The sequence below is a fragment of the Lagopus leucura genome, unplaced genomic scaffold (genome assembly GCF_019238085.1).
Source record: "Lagopus leucura isolate 7727_CA_CO unplaced genomic scaffold, USGS_WTPT01 Super-Scaffold_100037, whole genome shotgun sequence".
Classification (NCBI taxonomy): Eukaryota; Metazoa; Chordata; class Aves; order Galliformes; family Phasianidae; genus Lagopus; species Lagopus leucura.
Genome location: NW_024962286.1, coordinates 1,131,752 through 1,152,083, shown reverse-complemented (window position 1 = coordinate 1,152,083; position 20,332 = coordinate 1,131,752). Strand labels below are relative to the sequence as shown.

Below are 20,332 nucleotides of genomic sequence, written 5' to 3'. Positions count from 1 at the left end.
GATGTAGACTCATAGAATGGCTCTCAGTATCTAAAGAGGGGCTGTAAGAAAGAAAGGAACAGACTCTTTGGCAGAGGATCTGTTGTGATGGGGCAAAAGGAAACGGTTTCGGACTAAAAAGGGGGAGATTTAGACTGGATGGAAAAAGTTTTTTTTACAGTGAGGCACTGCACAGACTGCCCAGGGAGGTGGTACAGACACCCAAGGTCAGGGAATGGGGCTCTGATGGAGCTGTGGGTGTCCCTGCTCAGTGCAGGTTGGACCTGATGGCCTTTAGCGTCCCTTCCAACTCCAAGGATCCCATGGTTCCGCGATTCTACAAAACCTGGGCTTGTTGGACCTAGCAGCACAGCGCTGAGAGGGTTTCATGGCACAAATGACTGCTCAGGGCTCTCCCCATGTTTTCCTGGAGCTTTTAGCAAACACAGCCTTTGTTTGCATTTTTCTGTGGTATGTGTTTACTGTTCATTTGTGCTGCACATGCTGTGAGAAATTAAGCCATTATGATGGTATATATATATTTTTTCTTTTCTCCCGCTTTCGTTCTTTTCACAACCCCCTTCAAAAGCCCTCGCAGTTCCTTTCATTATTCGACGTTAACGGGACAAAAAGAAATAAATACTCGAAAGAAGAGAAAAGCAGCCTCGCCGTTTCGCTTCGTGCTGTGGTAACCAAACACTGCTCTGCAAGGTCAAATAAAGAAAAAAAACCACCCCAAAACCTGCCAGAAAACCCCAGCGCTCCAACCACAGGTTGGTCCCATTGCGGAGCGGCTCTCAGCCCGCAGAGCACAGCGGCCTCTCCGTAAATCTCTGAGTGTTTCATATAGCTCGCCTGTCAGGCGGCCATTAACTTTTATAACCTTGATATTTCAAGCGAAACAATGAACGCGAATTCTTTCTCAGTGTTCCTAATGGGTTCCACATGTGAACGATTTGATGCGATTTTTAATATTTTGGGTTGTTCGCTTGGTAGCACAGCCGGGTAACACAACCGGTCCCGGTTGCGGCTCCCGCGCTGCGCTGACAGAGCCGCCGCCATGATGGAGCGCTCGGGGCGCACCGCGGAGCCGTGGGTGCAGCGCGGCCTCCGACCATTAGGGGGCGCGCTGCTCGGTGCCGCTTGGCCGCTAAGGGCCGATGGAGGGAGAAAAGCGAGGCGGTGCCACAGAACCTTCCAGAGAGGCGATGTTGAAGGCAGGTAGGGAAAAGAGCGCCTGCTGTGTGCAGGTCACGAACCGGCAGACCAGGCTGACCAGAGCCACATCCAGCCTGGCCTTGAATGCCTCCAGGGATGGGGCATCCACAGCCTCCTTGGGCAGCCTGTTCCAGAGCCTCACCACCCTCCGTGTGGAAAGTTTGGAGGTTGGGCGGCTGAGGGAAATGAAGCCAAGCTGTGAGCTTTGGTGATGGACGGCCAGCTGGAGGGCTGTGGGCTGGGAGGATTTGAACTGAGAGTCTGTTCTTTTGTCAGCTTTGAGGCCGTTTGCACGGTCAGCAGTGCCCAGCACCCCCGGGGGCAGTGGGGCTGAATGAGGGCATGTGCCAGCACTGAGCTTGGGGCTCTTTGCCCGTTACATCCCTCCAGGATGAATGTCCTGTGTTTCAGGTTGGGTTTTAGGAAAAACTAATCGTTGGGCATTGGCACAGGCTGCTCAGGGAGCTGGTAGAAGCAGCACGACTGGAGATGTTCAGGGAACGTAGAGGTATGGCACTGAGGGATGTGCTTAGTGGGCAGCATTGCGGTAGGTGGGCATTTCAACTCAATGATCTTAGAGGTCTTTTTGGAACTTAATGATTCTGTGATTCTTTAGTTCTGTTTTATTATGTTGGCCCACGATGTCAGAGGTCGCTGTTGGTGGTATGGCTGTAGAGGTTGAAGCTTTTTGGCACTATTGATCTATGATTTATTGCTGCGCAACAGATTGGCAGCAGAGGGGCAGTCTGACAAAATGGTGTTTGACGTGGAAGTGCCAATGAATCAGGGAATCGTAGGGATTGGGAGGGACTTCTTGGGGTCAGCAAGTCCAGCCTTCTCCAGCAGCCCGGGATCTCACAGCCTTTCGTCACACAGGAGGTACTCCAAGCCCCTGATCATCTTTGTGGCCCACCATTAGATGCTCTCGAAGACCCCTGTCTTTTTTGAATTGAAGGAAAGCTGTGTAATTGAATTCTTCCCTGCGGAAAAGAATGCACCCATTGACATTCCTTGACACTGAACGCTTATGGAGAGAAAAAGTGGATGTGAGCACAGACAGATGGGTGGGAGGTGGGTTTCAGCAGTGGCAGCAGTCACCTCTGCTGGTACAGGTCTTTGTGAGCACGGTATGCAGGCTGTTGTTCATCACTGGTGAAAATACAGATCTTGTGGTGGTGATTATGCTGAAAAATAGTGTTTTGTAGCTGGGCACTCGCTCTGTCAAATAGTGTTACTGTGCTCTTGGTTGTAGTTTCTGTGGAAATAAATAGGAGGTGACTTGTGGACTTGATAAGGTTTTGTCTCTCCACACCTGTCCTTTGTTACAGCTGACTTTGATGTGACAAATTTGTCTCACATCGCACTGTGTTTCTTCACCTTTTCCATCTGCAGAGGTGTCTTATGTCGAAGGCTGTTCTGGGTGGAAGTTGGTTGTCCAGAGATAATTTTGTTTTGTTTGGTTTTGAGCACAACATCTGTAGGCCTCGTTTGGTAACCTGCCCTTTAGGTATAAGGGACTGCTGTCAGAGTGAACACAGACAGGCATTCATGGCAGAGGCAATAAGTGGAAATTTCTCGAACCCTAACTGGAGGCAGAGGGCTCGTGCTTTTGAAGGGCTGCCATTTTAGGGGAAAGAGATTTGTCTTCAATTTGTGCAGTCTGGAAGAATCAAAGAATCTGCCAGAGAGACCAAAACGCTCAGTTCCAGTTTCCGGTTGTTTCTGCCTTAGATTTTCCTGCTGTGGGTGAGGGGGAAGGCCAGGGTTTTTTTTGTTTCCCACAAATGACAGTATCCTTTAAGTTGGATACATTGAAAAGAAGGCTGTTACCTTTAAAGTTCAACCAATCCTCCTTCAGGTTGTCTTTCTGAAGTGAAAGCTGTTCCATTTAGGAATGGCCGGGCTTTCACAAGCCCTCTCCTGATGTTGACAAACTCTGGACTTTTGGGGAGAAGCCGAAAAGATTAAAATTATCACATCAGCTTCTTTTATTTATTTTTTTTTTCTTTAATGGGATGATTCTTAAACCACGAGTTGAGCTGCCTTTCAGTTCAGCTTATCCTTAATGTTCCCATGCTGGTGTAGTTTCTCTCAAAGCGTTTTTGCTCTTCTGTGCAGTGAATGGAAGGAGCACAGGGCTTGGATGTGGGGTACCTGCATTCTGCAATTGATTTTACATGTTATCATTGATGCCTGCCATGTCATTCCTGTTCTATTTTAACTGTGAATAGTTTTGAAGAGATGTTAAAACCTCTAGCTTGAAAACTTAGCACAAAGAACTGCTGCTATGGGCAGTTACAATAATTGTCTGCCATTTTAATGATTAGATGGTCCTGATGCAGTGGAGGGTGTCTGCACTGGGTCTGCTGTTGGGAAATACAGATGCTGGTGAGTTATGCAATGTGAGCTGAGAGTTTGGTGTGTAACTTCTGATTTTTTTTCTAATGCAGTCGTTTGAAGTTTGATGTCTTCCTGACAACTCTACTTGGCTCTTCATAGCAATTTTCATGCCTTGAAAATATGCAGGGGTTAGGTGGGGGATGCAGGATTTGTTCTTTGATAAGGGCCTGGGATTCCTTCAATAACAAGGACTCTTTTGTTACAGGCTGATCTTGTGCTACCTTGGTGTGGGAGTGGTGAGGTTTGAAATGGATGGTGTCACTAAATTAGTGACCACATCAGAACTTCTCCAATCTGCATTGCTTCCAGACTAATTAACCTATGTGTCGAGGCGAGGTCATTTGGTGATCCTGAGAAGCCAGTTAATATTATTCTTAGACCACAAGGAATTTCCACTTACTTGTAAAGCTGTCAGGCTGTTCCTCTTTGCCCCGTCAGTGAGACTGCAGCTTTGTTCTGTGTGTCCAGTGGCTCTGCAGTAGTGTGTTGGGGCAGCGATGTTACAGACCATTAACAGCAACGTGCTGCTTGTGTGAGTTTCTGCAGGAGCAGCCTGGGTGTGGGACAGCTATAGAGTGCTTGGTCAGGTTAAAGAGCATAATGAAATTAAGGTTTACAGCAGGAAACATGTATTGTTAGCAGCCTAGCCACGTGCTTGCTCACCATCTCGTAGAGGCCCAGAGTGCCAGCAGGTGAATGTAACAACATGTTGATTCTTACAGTCCTAGATGAAGGAGTACCAGCTGCTCAGCAGAGCAGCAAAAGCATGGCAGGTTTGGTGTGTGCGTTTGGTTTTCTGATGATGTATCCAGGCGTTGAGAAAGCCATCAAACACACTTTGTGTTGTTGGAGATTGCTGGGAGCAGTCCTGAGCACAGCAGGAATATAATGAAGACCTTTCAGAAAGCCGTGTTCTTGGGCAGTGTTTCCAGTGGGCTGCGTCACCTGACTGGAGCTGTGACGTGCGTGGTCTGGAGGTGACGCAGAATTTGTGTTTGCTGGGACTGGAGCTTTCAGGGTAGTCTGCTCAGGGCTCACTGCTGGCACACTGCTGGGCGCAGGAGGGGGGCCTGGGGGAGCTGTAGGCACCATCACTGGTCAGCCTGCAGGGATGGACAAAGCCTTTTGTACAGTGTGCTGTGTGAGCAGTTTGTGGACTGCATGAAGGTCACAAGGAGTGCTGCATCTCTGGAAGCGGCGGGGCACAGAGGTGTGGGGGGTGCAGGCTGGGAGCCATCCGGCCTCGGAAGAACTGATAAATGTGGATACAATACCAAGTGAATGTTGCTGGCTGTAGGATTTATATTTTTGCTCCTGAGCACGAGGCCTGTTTCGAAGCATAAATAACTGCTATCTCTCCAGCGCGTGGACTCTGGCTCTGTGCTTGGCCCTGTGTCCCAGCCCCCGCTCCGCTCAGCAGGGTCAGGGAGAAGGGAGAAGGGGCGGTGTCTTTGGCTGACATGAGCCCGCTGGGGAGGGATGAGAGGAAGGGGGTCTTGGGGGCTGGGTTCAGAGCAAGGTTAGCCAAATATCGGATAAATTAAGCAAGAGAAACAGACAGCTCAGCTTGCAGTGAACTTTTCACCCAGCTAACCTGTTGCTCACCCTGCATTGCACAGGTGGAGTACAACTCAAGTAGAGCACAACCCTGGCTTTCCCTGCCTTCTCTTTTGCTGTAGCGTGAGGCATGGCCAAGGAAAGAGCAGGAACTGAAAGGAGTTTGATTTGTTGTTTTGAGTCCAGAAAAGATCTGATTGCTGTCTTAAGAGCACTGAAGTTAATGCTAATATGGCCATAGGGTTAGTGTTTGTTCCAGTGTAGAACCTCTACCAGTAATTCCTGGTCATAGAGAAGAAATGGGGAAGAAATTCCATGCTGGAGAGGGCAGGAAGCAAACAGTGCCTGAACAGGAATGGTTAGAGAGTCTTTGTGGGAAGATGCAGGGCTGGTGGGAATTCAGTGAATTCTGATGTTTATATTTCTCTGACTTTTCATCTGCATTTGCAGTGCAAGTAAATACAAATGATTGCTGACAGATGTTGTAAAAACATAGCATTATGCTAACCATTAAGCTTAATTTTGTTCTCAGTTACTAACGCATGTGGCATAGTATGGCCCTTACTCATATCACCTCTATATAAATCATGGACTTTCCTCCAGGGGTACGGAATCCAGAGCAGAATTTATTCTGTTGGCCTGTTTTGAAATCTTCACTGCTTCTTCTCCCAAGAACTCTCCAAGCACATTGAAGTTAGTGGGGTGGCAGCTTTGTTGGAAAGTAACATCCAGTAGAGTGCTTAAACCCTCAAATGTAGTTCTCTGGCTTCAGGTCAGTGTTTTGAAATTGGAACTCCTGTTCTCTGATCTTCATTTTCACTCACTGTAGGTGAGGAAGGCCTGAAACCCACTGAAGTGCCTATTGCACAGCGTTTCTGGGAGCTCAGCCCTTGATTTTTGTAAGCATGCCTAAATTCTATAAAACAGAGGTCTTTGCAAGAGGCTTTAAAGAGCCTTTTATCGGTAGTGAACTTTCAGATGGTAAATGCCAGGAGCTCTGTCTAAAATGGAAGGGACATCGTATAAACCTTGAGATAAGCACTGACTTCAGGGAGCTGTGAGCCTTCCTAGAGCTGTGAGTATTTTCTGCTCTGCTCAGCGCAGCAGGATGGCTTCCCTCCCCCTTTTTGGATCTGGGAAAGAGGTCAAGTTTTTCTTGCTCTTCATGTGCGTTTGAGTTCATGTACAGCTCCTCAGGCACTGCCAGCTTTACATTAGGAGATTGGCTGCAAAGCAGTACTGATAGTGTCTCCCTTGTATCTCAAATTCCTGGATGTTGAGGAAGGACTGAAGCTCAGACGGCCATTACCACACAGACCAGATGTTTCCCAGACCAGATGTTGGTCATTCAGGCCAGCCCAGCGTTGCCATAGGATGGTAGGGAGCTGGTGACATGCCTTGGTGCTTCCAGAGCAATGGGGGTTCACCCAGCGAGAGGGCAGGAATGGCAGTGCTGTGGTGCGGCCCACTGTTACAGTTAGAGCTCACTAACTCCTCTCCTGCCAGGGAACAGGGATGTCATTCTGCTTTCTTAAAGTTCCAGTGTTTTTTCTGATAGGTGAGAATAGAATGTAGAACGGGTGCACGAGCTTGGTATTCCTATTGACAGAAAGGGGCTGTAGGTCTCTTCTGTAGATGGGGAAGAGTAGGGGTGTGTTAGAAGAAGGGGTGGAGAAAAAGAGTATGAACTGCAGTGTAGTTTCTGGGCTTGCCTGTTGCATCAGCCTGTTGCTGATGCCACTGGTTACTTCGCAGGTTTTCTCCTCATGCAGTTGTTTCAAAAGTAAAAGTAGCAGTCGAAATCTGCACAAGGCAGCACTGCTCTCTGCTGCCCCATCCCCTGCAATGACAGAAGCAGTTCTGTACATTTGGTGAACCCGGAGAATGGATTGTGTTTAAAGTCATGTTTTTGTTTGCTTGTTTGGGGCCTTGGTTTGTTGTTCTGGTTTTGTTTTGTTCCCTCGGGATGGCTCTGGCTGACTAATTTTACAGCCTGTTGTTTTTCAAATGCAGATGTCACCACTGGAGAGAGAATGGGGCAAGGACAAGTTCAGCGGTCACCAGATAAGGAGGACCATTCTTTTTCCATCAGTTTGAAGAGATTTGGCAGAGCTTTAAGTAACACCATAATTTTCCTAAAGCTTGTTCAACCTGCCTGCGAACGTGTGTGTTCTCCACAAAAGTTTCTCCCTTTTAGACACGTTTGCAGCACTTCTCAGACCACTTTGTTCTTTCACCTTGCGGCTCGAAACCTTTGTTTCAGGGCACGCTTGTTTCTTCTACTGTATTTTTACTGCCCCTTGAGTGACATCATTCAAGTGGTGAGTCTCTGAGAGATGATTCATACTGAAAAAGATCTAATAATTGTTACCAGTTATTCAAATCAGTGTTACTGATTTCCCGCATCCTCCCACTGGTCCCTTGAGCTCCCCCACCCACTCGTTTTTCCTAATAATTCCCAGGCTTTCTGGCTGTGTGCTCAGTGTGCCCTCCTCAGTGTTACTGTGCTAAGGTGTAAGTATCTCGCCCTCCCCTGAGGAGCTCTTAGGGCTTGGCTGCAGCAGCTTGTGTAGGCAGATACGGGCTGAGCTGAACTGGCAGGGTAGAGGTGGATTGACAAGCGCTGGCCTCAGTAAAGCTTCCAACTGCTTTCACAGCACATCTTCTGTTTCACTGCTGTGTCGGCATTGTTGGCAGCCTCTGAGGTTCAAAGCTAGATGAGTAATGTGTCTGCAGGCTGTGGTGCTGGGGTGCACAGAACTCTGAGCTAGATTCTCCTGAGAAGTTCTGCAAGGTATTGGGGTAATTACCTGCTCTGAGCTAGCAAAGACTTGCACCAGTAGTGACCCTATCACGCTGCTGCTGTTTCAGTTTGTAGTGAAGAATGTTTCTTCTGTTTCACGAATACGGATGTATAACTCATGAAGCTTGTTTCTCCTGCACCTTGAATTGAACTCTATGCTGTGCAGTGATTCACATCATCAGTGTAAAAAGCGAATTCTTGTTGGGAGCAGCCATATATTGTTCTTCATCCAGCTCCTCAGTGTGGCCCCATATTCCCATTACACCCTTCCTTCATATCCCTGCATCCTTGTCTTTGATCTTCCCTGTTTAAGTCCCTTCTGTGTGCATTTTGTCATTTCTCTTGTGCATTCACCTTCTTAGTCATTCTTTTTGTTGGCAGGGGCACACTTGATTTTGCATAGAGTTACATGGATCTTGAGTATCAGAGGTGGAAGGGGGCAAATCTGGATCAGTTCTGGATGCCCAGCACAAACACGCTGATGTTCATGTCTCTGCACGCTGTAAACCCAGCCCCAAAACAAGTCTGTGGCTCTTGTGGAGAGAACTGCTTTACGTGGCAGCATCCTTTTGTGTTGCATTGGATTCAGCATTGTGTTCAGGGCTGAAATGCCCTGTGTGCCGTGCGTTGGCCCAGCAGGATGAACTCACACAAAGAGAGTGTCAGAGCTGCCCTTTCTGGAAAAGTAAGTGATAGGAATTTATGGCTGTTGCATCTGCAGTAAAGCTGGCACCACAGCCCTACTTCGTCAGCAGTAGGACAGCGGAGGGGGAAAAAAGCGTGGTGTAACCTTTGGTATGTTATTTATTATCAGTTTGCAGCCCTCTGGAAAATGAACTTTAGAAAATTCTGTGCCGATGGTAACGATGAACACTGGGAAAACCCAGGAATCAGCAAATCCATTGTGTTGCACTGACAGAAAGATACTGTTACAACACACTTTAGCTGCCAACTTGCTGCAGTCACTCAATCCATCATGGTGGGCTGTTGGATCACAAGGCAGTGAAACTCAGCCTGGCGTGTTATTTTAGTCTTACATGGACTGTGAGATAAACGGGGCATGAACCAGCCCCCTGGCAGGGGGTCGACCCCTAGCGCCCTCATTAAAGTGCCAATCAAAAAGAGTAATGGAACAGGGAATGGAAAGCTGGCTTCTTCAGCCTGTTACTGCGCACAGTCTGAGCAACTTGCACAAGCCAAGGGAAACATTTCTCTTCTGAAGAGGAGCCAGGCTTCCAGAAATACCTCCTCTCTCCTTTTCTCCTTGTGTGCAATGCTGGGACCCTCCTGTGCGTCCCGCCTGTGGTGGCAGCCTGTGGTGGCAGCCTGTTGCTTACTACAGTGCAAGCAGTGGGAAGAAGTGTGGCCGAATGTAACCCGGAAAGGATATAGATGCTTCTTCTGTGGAATACAGCAGTCAGTGATTGGTTACAGCATGGCTTCTCTTGCACATTGCTTGGATTTCAGCATTTGCATATGAAAGATGGGCAGAAAAGGGTAGGTGCAGAAGTCATGCTGGTGTGCACAGGAAGTGTATGGTCGTGCTTTTGTGGGTAAATTCAACTTTCTGCAGGAACCCACAGCAAACAGTGATACCAGGATTGCTGGGTGAACGCAGCACTGCTATGCTGCTTGTCCTTGGTGGTGAATATTTCAAAGAGCTGTATAACCTCTGCATTGCCAACAGATGCTCATCTTCCCATTCTGAGTGCATTCCAACTGTGGTGATGCTGTGGGAATTTGTGTACCATCTTGAGATGCCTTCTGGGCTTCTGGTGTATAAATCCACATTCTGCAGATCAGCTTTGCTCCGGTGCGTGCTTGGCAGAGAGAACAAAAGGTAACGAGTGAAAAGAAGCAGCACCGTGATGCCTTAATAGGTATTACAAATTTGGTTAAAAGCTTCTGTTGCCTGGAAGATTGCAGGTGGCTGCAGGGTGATGCATGATCACAGGAAGGAGCCATCCAGCCATCCTTTGTTGCTGCCTGTTCTCATGCTGTGCTGCACTAATGGCTCTTCTAGGTGCTGTGAAGCTGCAATCAGACTGTGCTGTGGTAAAGAAGAGAAAGCAGCAGCTGTGTTCTGACATTGGCCTTGTACTTCACTATGGGATCTTAGTCAAGGTACTGAACTGCTTTCAATTTTTCAGTTTAAATGTCTGTAATTGGGCCAAATTCAGGTCTTTCTACTGTGAGTGCTGGGTTGCTTTTGTGAAACGTCTGCAGTTTCTGTTCTGGTTACTCTGCAAACATTTTCAAAGCCCATGTGAGGTTCGGTGGTGCTCATTGGAAGCGGGGGAGAAATCATTGATGTTCTCCCTGGTATTTTGGGTTGCTGTGTCAGGAGCCTGGCCCTACTGAAACATGGTTCTGTTCTCCTGCAAGTGGTGTGGAGTTTGTTGTTTGCTCTGCCCTCATCAAAGTCTGAGGCGAAATTTTTGCTGCACCATTACCCTGTGCCTGGTGGTTTGCATTGCTGACTGCAGATTGCTTCAAGGCTGCTGGCAAACGACAGGCATTAAGAATGGTGAGCCAATCTCGAGGGTCAAAGCAAGTGCTGTTGCTATTTCCAGAGGGTTGATGGATGGTGGATTTGATAGATTTCTCTATTTGTTAAAATTTCTCCACAGCTGCAGTATCCAGGGGGCTTTTCTTGCTATTTTTTGATTTTGCTGGCATTTTTAGTGTGCAGAAACAATTGTTCTGTAGCTGCCATACACAGTCCTTGTCCTTTGGGTGACCCATCCATTTATCCAAAGTGTAAACGCACATGAAAGCTGTTTACTTCTCTCATGGCCTTTTAGTACTTTCGAGTCAGACCAGAATAGGCCGGAGGTGCAAGGTTGTTTCTTATCCACAGAGAGAACTGCCTGTGCTGGGCATGTTGCTTGGGCAGCAGTGTGCCTGTTACAAGAAAGCCTCAGCACTCCCTTATGATAGCAGAGTCTGACTGCACTGAGACAACAGTGTGGCTGCACAGCAGGCCGTGAATAGAACTGATACAATGCAGTAGGCATTTACCTCTTATGTAACTGCAGTTAGCGCCAGGATTATTTTTACTTCTATACTTGAATATGCTGTAGTTCCACTGAGGGAAAGTAGGAAAAAATATAATCTTTTTTTTTTTTCACTATTTGTCAGTGGTTAATGAGTAACTTTCTTTTTTTTTTCCCTTTTTGGCAGGCCTCCTTTCATGAGTAACTGAGCTGTGTTACAGCCGTGCGAACCCAGGGGCAGTGTGAGGACCCAGCCTTGTGTGCACATCTGGTGCTGCTTTACTCACGTTCTCCCACTCAGAAAGTCTGATGATAAAGACCTTAGGAAAGGAGTACATCTCAGTGCTAGAGAAACCAGCCTGGATTCTGTTAATGAACCATTTTCTCTGCGAGGTAACTGCAGTGTTAGCAAGGAGGTAGATTTGAACTGCCCTGTTTCCTTGTTAAGGCTACCAGAGTATTAGGCCAACTACCAGCAGGCTGGAATAGATCTGAACCAATAATATTCATGGGGAATTGGTGATGTTTTCATCCTAGCCCCATATTTGATAAAACAGCAGCAGCATGTGTAATGACAAAGCAGTTACCACCAAGCATGGATTGGAGTGCAAAGCTCTGCTCCCAGTCTGTTTTTTCAGACAAGACGACTCGGTGATCCTTGTTTATAGCAACTATACTTTTAAGAATGGAAGTGTGGGGAGTAAGGCCATCACTTTGCAAGGTAAGTTTAAGAAATAGATATGTTACATAAATATACACACACAAATATGTATATGGTGTCATTCTTTGTAAGAAACAATGTTATTTAAGCAGTATTTGATTAACTGTGGCATTAATAAAAATGCCCTTTCTTTTGTTTTTATCTCTTTGCAACTGCCAGTAATGTGCAGTGTATGCCCAGACCCTGCTTTTCAGAGCCAGGTACCTGAATTAGCTGTGATTAGAAAATACAGGAATGTTCTTTAAGGAAGAGAAGCAGAGCAAGCAAGGTTTTCCCTCAGGGTGTCATCATCTGGTGCTTCATGCCCTGTACGAATCAGGTCAGTGCGCAGTTGTTACAGCGAAGACAAAAGGATTTATGATTATTTTTTTTTTTTTCTAGACACATTTTTATGGAGTTGATCCAAGATCCTGGGGACCAAGTCTTCAGTTGGTGAGAGAATAGCTGAGTGGTGGAAAACACCACCTCTGGGAAATGGGAAAGCATACATTGAACTCCTTGTCGTGATTACTGTGATTACTTTTCTGTTGTGAGATGTGGAACTTCCAGCCACTTACTTTCTCTCCACAAAAACATAAGCACTGCACTTTTTGGTTAAACAGCATTCACAGCTTAAGCTGTTCAGCTATCATCGGGTTGATTTATTGGAAAAGAATTCAAGAGCAGAAAGAAGGATATTGTCCACATCTTGCATGTTGTTTAGCTTATTTCAGGCATATCTCATTGTGTATTTCCTGGTTTATTGCCTGTAATTTATTTAAAGATGGCTAAGTTGGAGTAGGTAACAGAATTGTTTATGGTCCAGTAGTGACTGTTGTGAAAACTGTTTCAGCCTGATGTTACCCTGGTACGTGCAGACCCTCACTCCTACTTGGAATTGAGTGCCTAAGGGTTGTTAAAGTCTTTCTTCTAATCTGTCCCCTGCCTTTCTCTTCCAGAGGCAGCAAGGGAGACAGATACTTGATCTGCTCCCCTCACCTGTGATGTGCTGCAGCCTGCTACCTGGCAAGGAATATCTACAGGAATAAAACTTACAGAATTATGTTATGTTATGGGTAGGGTATGTGATGCTACTTTTTTCTTTTCTTTTTTTTCCCTCCACTTTTAGCATTCATGGTATGCATCTGTTTTCTGTATGTTTATGCTGCTGCAGACCCAGACTGTTTACCAGATTTCTCCTGTTAGCAATACTGCTTCCTCAGGAAAAAAAAAGAAGTCTTAGTGGCCTTGTCACTGCTCCTGTTAGTAACACATCAGTGATTCAGAGTAGCAATTCTCTGTGGTTCGATTGCTTTGTCAGGTCTGAGGCAGTGAAACAGACCTTTGCAACCACAGCTTTTGATACAGATCAGGACAGAGAGGAGCTCTGTAATTCTGTGTGTCCAGAATTGCTTCTAGAAAAAAAAAAATGTGGTGGTCAGCTGTGGTCTTTGACATAGTTGAAACATGAAAAGTTTGGTCACAAGCCTGGTTCATTTTAGTGATGGTGGACCACATAGTTCTGCAGAAATGTTAGAAACATGAGGGTGCCTTTTTCACACATCACATTAGCTGAATCACTAATTAGCTTAATAGCTAATGTGCCATTCTTTGTGGTGTGCTCTTTGGACTGACTTAACTCCCTATAGCTGAGGTGATGTACTGCGAGGCACTGCTGTAGCACAGAAGCTGTGTTATTCTCTCTCATCAGCAATTTTTTCTCCCACAGCTTCTGAAATTTCCAGACAATCTACTTTCATGGCTGCAATTCCTATCTCCTCAAATAAAGCCAGGCTGAATGACATTTAACTGCCTTCATAAAGCTCAGAACTTCATGTGATTTGATAAGTGGAATTATTACATTGTCTTGTCTCAGTTTGTGTATAGTTTTTGTGAAAGCTAAAGGCTCGTACTTTCTCTGCACCTCCTCCTCTACAAACTATTTCTGAGTGTGGCCCTTGGAATCTGAAAGTTGTACTTATTCACTTAGTAATAATGGTAATAGTGCCAATAACAATAGGAAGTCCACAGGAGTTCTGAGATGATCCAAAAATAGTTGGGTTACAGCAACAAGGAACATCATTTGAGCTTAAAAAAAAAACAAAAAGCAATCAACAACAAAAAACAACAAAGTTCTAGTTCAGTTTGTTCTGGAATGTTACAAGAGGCATTGTGCTTCCTGCAAGTGTAACTAACAATATTCCTAGTAATCAGTGCTGTGTCTGTAAGAGAAAACCTGTTTGAGAGAACTCTGTATGAATGAAAAAGAAGTCAGTGGGCTGACTGTAGCTGAGAGGAGCAAAGTGTCAGTGTGTGTATGGTAACATGACTTGAGTAGCCTACGCCAGCTGCAGTCCATGGCCCTCTTGTACATCTGAGACAGTGGGTACATTTCTTGAAGCCTTAAGTAATTGTTATCACGAGCCAAAAAAAAACCCCAACAGGTTTCACCTTCCAAAGGAAAACACAAATCAAATCCATTGTAGCCTGTAGTTCTCTGAGTTCAGGTCACTGAGTTGAGGTGCACTGCCATACTTCTCAGGTGATTGCACTCCCATTCCTTACATAGATGCTGCACAACAAACTATGCAAGCCATTCTGCTGGGAGCTGGCTTTTATTCACCCTACCCCCCTTCTTACCTGCTTTAGCAACCAGGCTTTGCAGCATTGGAAGAAAACAGTTTTGCAGGGGAGAGGAGCAGGAACTAGCAAGAATCCAATAGGACTGACTGGTTAAAGCACTGCAGAGCCAATGCACTTGTTGAATTCTACATTTTACTTAAAAATTATACAGAGAAACATACAAAAGTGGTGCATTAAATCAGTTTCATTTGCATAACGGGCCTTTTGTATTTCTAGTGACAGACCATCCACACATCCACTGATACGACATCTGTCCTCACACAGCAGTCCTCTGCCTTTCACGTTACAGGAGTTAAAAACAGTTTTACTTATAACTATCTTCAGGCTATTCCCTCTTAGATAGACAGACAGACTCATTACTCCCTCTGGAAAAGGTTCCAGGGGACTACCTGGTTCCTGGGAATACAGGTAGTTGATGAGACAAACACTCGTGGGACATGCAGCATTTGAAAAAGCAGGGTTTTTTTTATTATTATTATTTCAAAAAGTTTAATTTAGAAGATGATATCCTTAAGACAAATGATGCAGTGATGTCTCCCCACCCTGACTTCCCAGTGCTAGCAGAGTTCAGCACTGAGCAGCCTACTACAAACACATGGAGGGAAGGATTTCAGTTTCCAAGGCTGCTCGCTTGAACTGTTTTCAAACAACACGAAAGCAGGGGCCTTCAGAGGTACAGACTTTGCTAGGTTTTTTGAGTTCTGGATTCAGAACAGATTCAGCCTTTTGTTATCTAGTATTTTGGAAATGTAATTAAGCCAGTGAGTCATCTCTGCAGTATTTTACAGAACGCAATTATTTTGTTAAAAGCAATGACCTTTCAGTGCAATACGAGGTACAGGTTAGCTGTACTCACAGTAAGAAAAAAAAAACACAACAGAAAACAGTGCACCCTAATCACAGTGTTAAAGCTAAGAACTACAGAACTTCTGTGCTCCAACAGCTGCAGTGAACTTTTTTTGTTAACAAACAATCCTTACGTACATTCCTGAACTGTGAAAAGCAGAGGGAGAGGGAGAGGGAAGGAACAGGTAGCTTCAGGCGCTGCAGTAAGACTCAGTATCGCTCCTTTAATTTCTTTACACTGTAAACAGACCTGTGTTCATACTGACACCCTGGTCTGGACTTTCTTATTTACAAGAAACACTTTTACATATATACATGTTAGCAAAATACAAGGCATTTCCCAGAACTGAATGCATTTGAGCTGCATCTTTGTTAGACAACTAATGCTTTAAAAACAAAACCAAAAAAAGCCCACTCACAATGATTCCATACAGTTAAATACTAAAATCATATTTATTTCCTTCCCATATACTATTTTCTCTAATTACAGAATACCATCAGCTCCAGACTGATTCCTGCAGTTCACTCTGGCAGTAAGGAAGATGTTTCAAGAGTCCAGCTCTAATTGTTCTTGATTTTCACTGAGTCTTAACATAAGCTGTTGTTCATAATAAAGGCTCTTTGCATAGTTTATTTCTTGACATAGCTTCACTGCAAGAACTTCAGATTTCACATTGACCTGCAGAAAGAAGTGTGGATGTTGTTAATGAGGCACCATTATATTTTTATTTCACTGACTGAAGGAATTTGCATGGCTGTGCTTGAAGGAATAGAAGTGCTTCAGTGGAAATCTTCTCAGGGCTGAGGATGAGGGATGGAAGAAATGAGAAAGACAGGTAATAAGAGTTTCGGTGATAGTGGGTGGGAACAGAAACATCTTGCAATATCTGAAGTTATTTCCTTTGCTTCCTCTCCTACCTTTCATCTGGCTGCTCTGTTTGGAATGTAAACTGACTTAGGTCAGGGGTGAGCTTGTAACCTTGTCTGTAAAACAGACCTGGAACAACTACTGTAATGAAGCAAAAACCCACGACATTGAGAGGTGAGATACTGAGTAATTTTTGCATGTGTGACATCAACAATCAATTTCCAATCTTTGGAAGATGCCATGTATGCAGGGAGAGCACTACAGTAAATAGCACAGTGCTTAACTGCATGTATTGTGTAATTAAGATTATTTCTCAGCTGAAGAAATATTTCCTAATGTACCCTGTGCATTCAGGAGTATTTCAGATTTTACCTTCAACTTTTCTCAGGAGAACAAGTTCTACTCAGCGCAACCTTTTTGGCAGCAGTTATTTTCACTGCTGGCAGAATGAAGTTTTCATTATTGAACAGTGCAAGAAAGCAAACACTGATGAGTAGAAGTATTTTGGCATCAGTACGTGCATGGAGGGGGAAAGAAACCCTGCATGGAAGACCCAACAGGCACCAGTCCTTACCATTGGTTTTTGTTGTGATGGGCCTGGCATTGCTACACCACTGCTTGTATTAACAGCTTTCTTGGTCAGCTGCACGTACACTTTCCCATGATCTTTTGAAACAAGGCAGTGGTAGAGGTCATCATACTTCACTTCTAGGAAGATGGCTTCGCGGTCGGTGTAGTCACCACTCTTGAGGAAATAAACAGCTTTAGATGAGATCAGAACACAGTACTTCTCTATGTTCTCCACTGCTATGAAGCTGCGAAAGAGAAAAACCAAAATGAAAAGAAGGAAATGAATCACTTGATAAAAATACTCAGCTGTAACAAAGGTCTCAACCTTGTACATTTTCAATGACCTTTGGAAGTCTTAAAGAAAACCAACAGCATAACACGTACAATCCATTTGCATTTAAAGTGTTCTAGAAACCCAGCTGGTGTGCACCCCTCAGCTCAAAAGACCAGGTTGTAAACCAAGTATGAGCACTAAATGCCTGGCTTCTAGCTTTGATGTTAAAAGGCTGTATAAAAATAGTCTCTAACAAGACTTAGGAAGATCAACTTCCTTGCATTTAAACGCTGAGTGACTGATTTGTGACTTCAGTCCTTACTGATAGGTGAAAAAGTTTGCAGGTAATGATAAAAGCCTTTTTTTTTAACACATAAACCTACTGTGCCTCCTTCTGCCACACACCTCCCCCGCCTTTAAAAACAAAAAACAAGTTTAACCTGCTGCCTGGATCAGTAGCTAGAAAAGAGAAATTAGCTGTTTAACTCTGGGGTGAAAGGTTAAGCAGCAAGCAGGTTTCCCCAGAGAGATTAGTCCAAGTGATGAATAGGGGAGGTAGAAAAGAGTGAATTAAGAAGATGGAGAATTACGATGGCTGAAAAGGTTGATGTGTAAAAGTTAGTAGGAAGGCATGCAAAAGTGAAATAGATAATGCACACACAACCACTCCTCATTTGTGATTTACTACTGAAATGAACTCCATTTGTGATTTTCCTTTTTCAAAGAAAAAAAAAGCTGAAATTTTCAGAAAATTATATTTGGAGACACAAGAAAGAAAGAAAGAATGCTGAGTTTTGTATGAAAGTACAAACTAAACTGTCAAACCAGGATTCTCCTGCTTTCAGGTGGGTTCGAATTCACTATTTTTTGAGCTGCTGTTTGTGCATATCTGGCTGTTGTTGCCCTGATATGTTCAGCAGAATTCTCCACTGTGTTTGAAAACACAGTGAAGATTTTCAGTCCTAAGAGCCTTTGTCTGAAAAGTTCACCATCTCCACTGATCAGTTCCAAACCTACTGTCTGCTTTTCTACTTAGGTAACACTTTGTACAAATACTGTGAGCTGCATCCCATAACCTTAGGCTACCAGTGGAATGCCAGCAACCAAAAATATTCTAAGCTCAGATGATGGTTTGTTTTGCAATGTAAAGGAAAATTCTAGCAATTTATTTCTATTAATACTCGTCTGCAAGATGCTGCTCAGTGCTGAACTTGTCTTTTCTCTGCCCTATGCCTCCCAGTCATATCAGCTAACACTTTGGTTTCCATAAAGGTGAAAAAGGCATACGTGCTCATTCAAGTTGTTCAGTTTTCATTTTAAGTGGCGAGAAGAGGCATTCTTAACCTGCTGGGCAGCCTGCAGAACAGTCTTGTTTCTGACAACAGGCAAATAAAAGTCCAGTGTTTCACAGAGATCCACGTCTGACTTGGGCAATACTTCCACTGGAAGAGCAACCTGAGTGAAGCTGCTGCACACTGCTTTTGTTTCTTTTCCAGCAGGGAGAGAAAATTAAAAAAAGGTGATCATCGGAAATCTCAAATATATTCTACTACCATTCTTTGCAACTGTCAAGGTAGAGCTGAGAGACTTCAGAAGATATTGTGCACCCACAAAAGCAGAACAGCTGGTTTTTTCCCCACATATATGGGATTCCAGCCTTCTGTATGGAGACAGCCACAGAGAGAACCCGACCAGCAAAAGCTGCTGTGAAGTTCAGTGGGAACAACTGGGAAACCAGACTGCAGGGCTGTATTTTTCTCCCCAGCAGAAGATTGTATCTCTGATTTTTCATGGCGTCATGCGTGCACTCTGAGGACTGCAAACGGGACGCACTTTATGGCGAAGCACTGAAACATCAGCTTGTTTGTAGTTCAAGCTCTACATTTTGTTCTAACTTTGAGTCATGCATCATTACCCATTTTCTCTTGCCAACTGTTATTTTCTTCTCCATGCCTGGTTCTCAAAATGGGTATTTAACCTTTTAAGATACGACTACAAGATAGAATGTCATTGATTTATATGTTTTAAAAAACCCAACAAACTTTCGTCAACACTATTTTAAAAATTTCAAATTAATAAAATGGACGATTAAATGAAACATGATCCAGTAGAACAAAGCAGAAGCAACCAGACCTCTGGAGAATTTGTGGGTTTTTAACAACATCAGGAAGTAATTACACAATATTTTCCAGAAGTGAAACAGTGAGTCTAACTGGAAAAAAATGTGGAAACATTTAGTTAGAACAGTAGAGCAAGGTATTAAACCCCCTTTTATGGATTTAACTCTGAAGAAAAATATGCAAATAATCAGGTCTCTAAATATGTTTCTGATTATGACACTAGGATAAAAGTCAGAGGCATAATTTTGTACTTCTTTTCTGTTTTCTTGTTGTGATGTTCCTAGTGGTGAAAGTCACAGTGAATGGACAGCGTGACTGAAATGACAACAGCCCACAGTTCTGCTTATAGGGTGCACTTGTCAAAAGCTGACACTGTTTGGTTTTCTAATCACAAATTGTTCTCTTCCAATTCTCCCCACTTAATGAGCCAGGCCAGATACGACCTTTCACTAAGATGCAAACAGGATAATATGATTGTAAGATTACAGGCCACAACCAAGTGGCAACTACAAACTTCCTCCTAGGCACACAGCTTTCAGTGCCTCATTATTGATGCTGGTAGAGTTGAGACAGTGCAGCAAATGGGAAAACTCCCCTGAGCGCTTTACCACGAGGTGCCATTTTTTTCTTTAGGCACTGAAGCCAATTCTAACTAACGGCTCTGCATTGGAAATGCTCTGATGTGAAGTAGATACTCAGAGCAAATACTCTGATAGTGCAAAACACAGTGTCTCATGCTCTCTACTGAAAACAGCTGTGCAGGTAGCTGAGAGAGAAATTTGGTTAAGTAAGGAATGATGCCATGAGCACCTAACCCAGCAACCTGACAAACGAACAGATAACTTTCTTGCATTTATGCAGTATGGATTTTTTTGTACTGCCTAACCTGACCAAAAAACCTGCTGTTTTCGCTTGCTTTCATGCACCCATATCCAGGGCATTCAAACATAAGATGCATCATCAGTTCTGCGTGCATTACCCATTCCAATTACTCCACACTGACTTTTCTGGGAAGAAAAACCACCAGTGTTTATAGTGCAGGTTTTGTTCATTGACTGCTAACAGCCTTAGCTTAGGAGCAACACGTACCACAGGCATCTGACTAGCTTCTCTCACATCTATAGCAGCACAACCTCAGCGTGCACCCAACAGTGTGATTCACATACTGCTGCCATGGAGCCTCCAGCTGCTCTGCTAGGCCTTGGGCTGTGAGAAACAGCAGGCAACAGAGACAGACAAAGGTGCAGATAGCAGTTCTGTCTGCATGAAGAATGTGCCTCTGCGCAAGGAATACAGGTTCCAGCAGCATGTGTTTATGCACAGCAGGGGTTAGCCTGCATTGGACATACATGTTAAAT

The 20,332-nt window shown here is 44.4% G+C and overlaps 1 protein-coding gene and 1 long non-coding RNA gene across 7 annotated transcripts in view; one reads left to right on the top strand and one right to left on the bottom strand.

The window, feature by feature from the left end:
* Nucleotides 1-1,133: 1,133 nt before the first annotated feature.
* On the top strand, nucleotides 1,134-18,917 carry LOC122186568. 2 transcript variants are annotated; one of them, XR_006181162.1, is made up of 6 exons: nucleotides 1,134-1,200; nucleotides 9,981-10,081; nucleotides 11,141-11,674; nucleotides 12,056-12,106; nucleotides 12,613-12,734; nucleotides 15,633-18,917. It is a non-coding gene; the product is annotated as an uncharacterized LOC122186568 (long non-coding RNA). The 2 variants fall into 2 exon arrangements; XR_006181161.1 differs by lacking the exon at nucleotides 1,134-1,200 and adding an exon at nucleotides 9,066-9,454.
* The window catches only part of VPS13D (vacuolar protein sorting 13 homolog D), an 88,058-nt gene continuing 82,132 nt past the window's right edge, over nucleotides 14,407-20,332 (bottom strand). For all 5 annotated transcript variants that reach the window (XM_042883340.1, XM_042883345.1, XM_042883341.1 and 2 more), the window contains 2 exons: nucleotides 16,585-16,825; nucleotides 14,407-15,821 (listed from right to left, as the gene is read on the bottom strand). In XM_042883340.1, coding sequence (XP_042739274.1) covers nucleotides 15,690-15,821; nucleotides 16,585-16,825 — 373 coding nt within the window. In that variant the 3' untranslated portion in view covers nucleotides 14,407-15,689. The remainder of the gene's footprint in view (nucleotides 15,822-16,584; nucleotides 16,826-20,332) is intronic.